General features: G+C 36.4%; 1 protein-coding gene across 1 annotated transcript in view; it reads right to left on the reverse strand.

Moving 5' to 3' along the window:
- Positions 1–4858, reverse strand: part of LOC105627408 — a 33131-nt gene extending 28273 nt beyond the window's left edge. Inside the window, exons 1-3 of the mRNA XM_012208690.1 lie at positions 4787–4858; positions 2518–3041; positions 1590–1918 (exon numbers count right to left, since the gene is read on the reverse strand). Coding sequence (XP_012064080.1) covers positions 1590–1918; positions 2518–3041; positions 4787–4858 — 925 coding nt within the window. The remainder of the gene's footprint in view (positions 1–1589; positions 1919–2517; positions 3042–4786) is intronic.
- Positions 4859–6262: the final 1404 nt, after the last annotated feature.

Here is a 6262-nt window from a genome sequence, read left to right on the forward strand (position 1 = left end):
AGAGAGAGAGAGAGAGANGAGAGAGAGAGAGAGAGACGCAGTGAAAACAAGAGATGGAGAACAAAAGAAACAAGCCCAAGCGCATTCGCATAGTCACATTTGTGTTACTGTGTTGTATCCATATATCATTAAAAAGGGCGGCCGCCGAAACTTTATCAGATCATATTTTCCATTTGTTCTCACTCATTCACACACTCGTCGTTATCGTCTACATCGCCGTCGTTTATGTTTACGTCGTCGTCGTTGTTTACGTTTAACGTCGTCTTGGTCGTCGTCGTCGCATAAGTTTCATGCGCTTTCAACGATCGCCCTGATATGGATACGATGCCTACATAATTCTATTCGCCGGACTATGTAATACCTATTGCGCAAAACGGGAAAAAGAGCCTGACCCATGAATGAATGGCTGAAACGAGTGGATGAGATTCTGAAAAAAAAGAACATCAATTGATTTCCTTACAGATACCGTCCATTTTTCTCATTTCTTTTCTTTTCTTCTGCTTCACACACACACGTGTTAAGGACAATAAAAAGAAGTAGGAAACAGAGAATAAGAATGTCAACCTATCAGAAACTATATTCCACAATATATGATTTCTGATAGGTTGAAATTCTTATTCTCTATTCCCTGTCCCCTATTCCTTTCATTGTGCGCAGCTCCTTACATACGCAATACCCGCATACATATATTATATTGAAAACACATGGAATCGGTTCACGGCGATATCAATTAGTGCTAAAATCTGATTAGATATATTTTATTGCTTGCATTTGTGCGATTATCGTTAAAATTGATACGCAGGATAAAAATAAAGCAATTTATGTTTTCAGATAAAGAAAGCACTATAATAAAATATATATTCTAATGATACCATTAGTCGTTGTGCCATTTTATAATAATTTAATTAATTTTGACAATTTTAAATTACTTTCAGTGAAAATATTCCGTGTTTGACTAGATTTTTCCATGGTCTCTCTGTATTGCAATCAATTATTATAAGAGTTATAGAGTGTATAGCTGCCACACAATCTAGAGACAGTGAGTCCCTAAGTGGAATTAACTTAAAACTCGACTGCAGAATGGATCGATAGTCTTGGTTAACTGTTTAAGCGATTGGCAGCCCCAGTTAAGTAACATACGCATCGAGAGAGTAAAAATCAAGAGTTGCTCGCGATCGATGCTAACCGAGGTTACCGGTTTTCTATCTCTTAATTTGTAATGATAACCGCGAACGAGTGATCGATCAATTGGATCCAAACTCATCAAATAACTGATATGAATATGAATTCGGCTACGAGATCAAAATGAGAGAAAGGGGGGAGAGGGAAAAGGTAGACTGAGAGAAGGGGAGAAATATATTTCTCGCACCTAGAAATTCGTGAAAGCGAAGTCGGTGGGGCCAATATAACAGAAATTCTTTTTTCTTTCTTTTATCGCCGATAAAAGTTGCGATGTGGTCTGTCGTCCCCGTCGTAATTACAATGAATCTTGATGTCGCCTTTAAGGGCAATTAAACTACTTGAGAATGTAGTACTGGGGGATTTCTATATTTCGCAAAAATACAAGAAAAAACTCTCAAGAGACTCACCAGCTGATCGTCCTCGTGATTTCGTACTCGCATTACTTTGAACATTACAGCCCTGGGTATTGCATGGCTGGGTCGCACTTATAAGCGATATATCGAGCGGATTGGTCGTCACATTGATATTGGGCCTCTTCTGGCTGCGCTTATGTTCGATCGTGCCCTTTTCTGCTGCGTTCACCTGAATCGAGTTGATTTTTCCACCGGCCGCATAATCGCTTTGATATCCCACTCTGGTGTTGTGTTTCTCCTGGGCAGCCACCAGATTTCGAATCGAAGATCGCGTGTCGACCGAATCGGGCTGGCCCGCGTCCACCGAGCCTCTCACGGGGGTGCTGAATGCAAACACGTTGCGATTACGTGGGTGGATTGCAGCGATTGATGAATTCATCGAATCGAAGATATTCCTTAACTCTTATCCGAACTTGGAATAAAATTCAGTCCAGGAGGTCAAATTTCTTGTAGCTATTTCTAATAGCTTGTAGCTATTACAGCAATATAAATTTTGTATTCCGAAAGGAAAAGATGGTAGAAGTAAAACAGTTACATTAATTCCCTTGAAAAATCTCAATCTTTATTCAAAGCAGAGATGGAGATCTTTAATCTCCAATTAATTAATTGAATTAATTATTGCTCGAGATAGCGATAAAATCGAAAAAAGGAAAATATAACTATAGACATATATATATAAACTATAGACATAATTCTGTAGTACCTACTAATATATTTTTCGTTCTCTTTCCTAAATCTTTCTAAAATTTATCTTTAGAAAGGTTAAGACAGAGGAGCGAACGTTTCATACAGTACTCTTTAGACATCTCAATACTTCTGATTTTATTTTCTAAATTTCAAGTAAATTTTGCTGTTGCCCTCATCTAATCGCGTTTCACTGAGATCTTTATTCAGTTCGTTCCGAAAAGTCAGTTAAATTTACCTAAAGAAATCCGCGGCTCTGAGATCTGGAAGAGGCGGGGTTCTGCCGCTGCCGCCGAAGGTAAATCTGGTTTCATGATGCGTGGGAACTATCGACGTGAGTGATGGAAGAGTCGCCGTACCCTCGCTATTACTCGCGTTGTGACCCTGATTGATAGAGGTACCGGTGGCCGTCTTATTGTTACCATCCTGTTGACCTGAATCGAGTTTCATGCGCATGCAACGATTCGAGGGCCCGGCGATTTCGGTCCCATCGAAAGCGCAAAGCGGGGTCATGGGCGATGATGGAAGCGGTAATGGCGGTGTAGTTTGATTCGCCGCGATCGGCGCCGCGACAGAGATCGGTGACGTGGGCGACGTCGGCGACGAATTATTGTTGCCCCCGAGCGTATCATCGGAATGTCCCCGATGACCAACAGGAGGGATGGATGATTGCGACGGAGCAGTAGTGGGAGGCGACATTTCGGCCGGCACGTCGATCAGATCGAAGCTGTCGTCCGGCTGCTCCCCGTCTGTCGTCGTTACCTGAAAAATGGAAAGAAATCGTGCAACCAACGAATGCTGAATTATTTGTGAATGCTTGATACATTTTATAATCGATAAGAATTATTTCGCCCATTATTTTTTATACCGTTATACCATTTTATACCATTATTTTTTTTCAAATGGCACACACAATATCGCTCGCAGTCAATCGCGAGAATTTTATTCGTGTATTTATTATATGTCAGCATATACTTATATATAAGGTATCCCGCAATTTTTGACAAAGCGTTCTTGTGTAGATGAAGCGGATTAAACTGTGTCGAAAAGTCCTCTACCATTTTACAGTTTTTATAACTTTTTTTTTAGTTATCCAATAAGCATAATGTTTAAAATCAATAGATTTATAACTTCAGGATATTTAAGAGTTTTTTAAGAAATATCTTTGAGATATTTCTTAAAGAACTTGGAAAGACATCTTAACGTTGTAATATACATTGATTTTACCTAAAGCTTATTTGGCAATTTTTAGAAATTAATATTTCGTTAATTGTTGCGACCATTATAAAATGATAGAGGACTTTTCGATTCATTTTTTCATAAACAGTACATACATATCGGCTCCTTCAGCTGGTCTGGATTACCATGCATACATATACATCGATTATTTTTTTAAGAAAATGTTAAAAATATCAATTATATCGCTTCGCGTGCAATATTTAAGATTTTTTTCGCGTGAAACTGAAGATTTTTTTCCTTATTTATTAGGCATCTATCATTTCAGAAATTGATAGATGTGTCCGAGTTTGCATAAAGTAATGAATGAATCTTCAAAGTGATTGGTAATCTAAAAGGTGATATCTCAAATTTCCTCGAAGATATTTGCTCATTACTTCCAAACGCATTAATCACTTCTTTCGATTGCGTTTTATAAGGAAAAACGTTTGATTTTCATAATAATGTTCATTTAATTTCGGGCGTGTTTATTAATTCATTTAAATTTAATTTTAAATACCATGCCTTCGAGCGGAAAAATATGACGGGGCTCGCACGCTGGTTTTCATACTTAACTATAATACGGTCTGAAATACTAAACACGCAAAGGTGTCTATTAAATCCCAACGCAATGCAAAAAAAAACACATGTACTTTTTTCAGTATGGATTCCATTAAATATGGAAACGTTTCGTTGATCGGCGCATAATTTACTAACTTTCTTCGACTGATTGATGTAACATCACATAGGGCACTTTATCAATTAACATATCTAATTACCATTTAATATCGCATAATAATATTTAATGCTTACGAGACTCATAACTGAGGCTTGTGTTTGACTTTACATTGCTTCGTAAAAGTATAATATACATATAATGTAGTTTACTGTTAATATTAATATTAATATAATGATTAACATTGCTTTATACAGGTATATTCAAGCCTTATGAAATTGCATAATAACAGTATAATATATAATAAATAGGCAGGCTTAATTCAAATCTCGATTTTGCGGCGATAGACACAAATTTAACTTTAATCTCGGACTTTAATTTTGATTCAAATTTCAATTTTAATTTAAATTTTTAATTATATAAATAATAACGTATATTGGCATAATATCAGCAACATGCTCTTGTATACAAATCATGAGCATTCTGCAGTACCTATTTATGTTGATGTTATATGTACCACCCACGTCCGGTCAAATTTGCATCGTGTCACGTGCCGCCAACGCTGTTTGATAAAAGGCGTACCTATATATAATATATTTACTATTATCCTACCTACCATGGTGAGCATAGTGTTGGCGCTATCTGTGCTCGTGTTGATCGTGGTCTCGGACGCCGTGCTGGAACCCATGACCACGACTTTTGGCACTGTGCGACAGCTACGGCTGCCGCCGGCCGATTTGAAATTGAACCGCCGAATCGCGGACGACAGAAGATCGCTGTCCCTCCCGCCGCCGCCGCCGCCGCCGCCGCCGCCGCCGCCGCCGTCGGCTCCATGCTGTCCCCGCGATGGCTGCGACTGCGATGTATCCCCTGTATCACACGCGCTACTTCCCAAACTGCCACATCTGATTGCCGACTCGCGATTCCTCGAACACCCCTGCAACAGATCGGATTACACATTCGCGCACAACCCTCATTCGTCACCCGTCATTCGTCACGTGATACGTAATCGATTCATCGGGACGATTTCTATCGAAATTCGATAATTCGTCAATGTAACAATACAAGAAAGAAGAATTTTTTATTATTTCTTTCCGTCGTCATGATTTTCCTTATCTGAGTTCAAGAGCAAGAACGATTATGGTGATAAACAATATATTTTGATCAACATTTTGTTTGTCGATAGGTAATAAACTATGTTAAATTCATAATGTCAAATTATACCGAATTATTAGTAGTATAAGTATTATTTTTAATCGTTTCTATAGCTTATCACACTTGCTACTGCTTCTACTCACAATATGTCATTAATTACATAATGAAGTAAAACAATCTAATTCAAGAAAATGTTTTAACTTAAATTTAATTTATTATTTACCAAGTACACGCGTATTAATATAAATGTTGTTTACTTTGAAACTAGTAGATACAAAAATGGAATTTTGAAGCACATGCAAATTAAAAATAATAAAATATTATTTAATTTTTAATTGATGACGTACATCAAATTGACTCCGTATCATTAGTGGTAACGTGACGACAATTTGATTCCGTATCACTAATGAACTGCGAGGAATGCTGCGGGTGCCAAAAAAATAGTGCCAAAAAAATGTACAATCAACAGTACAATAGTGATATGCAGTTTATTAGTTCTCAATCGATTGTGAAAATTAACATGTATTTTTTATATATATTTTTTTCATTTCTATCGTTCAATTAAAAGTTGTTGTAACTGATACTGCGAAATTTGTGTTTGCGATCAACGTTTCAATGGTAGAAAACTTATAATTCTTCTCTACTAATAATGATATCGTTATATTTCTGTATCCAATAGATATTCAATATGTGTCAGTGTTTAATTTTTCCATCACTATTTCTCATTCTTTTTTTTATTACAGAATATAATAACAGAATATAATAACAATATAAAAATGGTTCATATTCTAAAAAAAAATATTTCATATTTACAAATAAAATGTACAATATTATTGTAATACATTAATACATACATTAATAAAAATTATATTTTGTTTGTAAAATATTATATAATAAAATCAGTAAATAACAAATAATCATAATAGTAGATATATTA

Source organism: Atta cephalotes, assembly GCF_000143395.1.
Source record: "Atta cephalotes unplaced genomic scaffold scaffold00009, whole genome shotgun sequence".
NCBI lineage: Eukaryota > Metazoa > Arthropoda > Insecta > Hymenoptera > Formicidae > Atta > Atta cephalotes.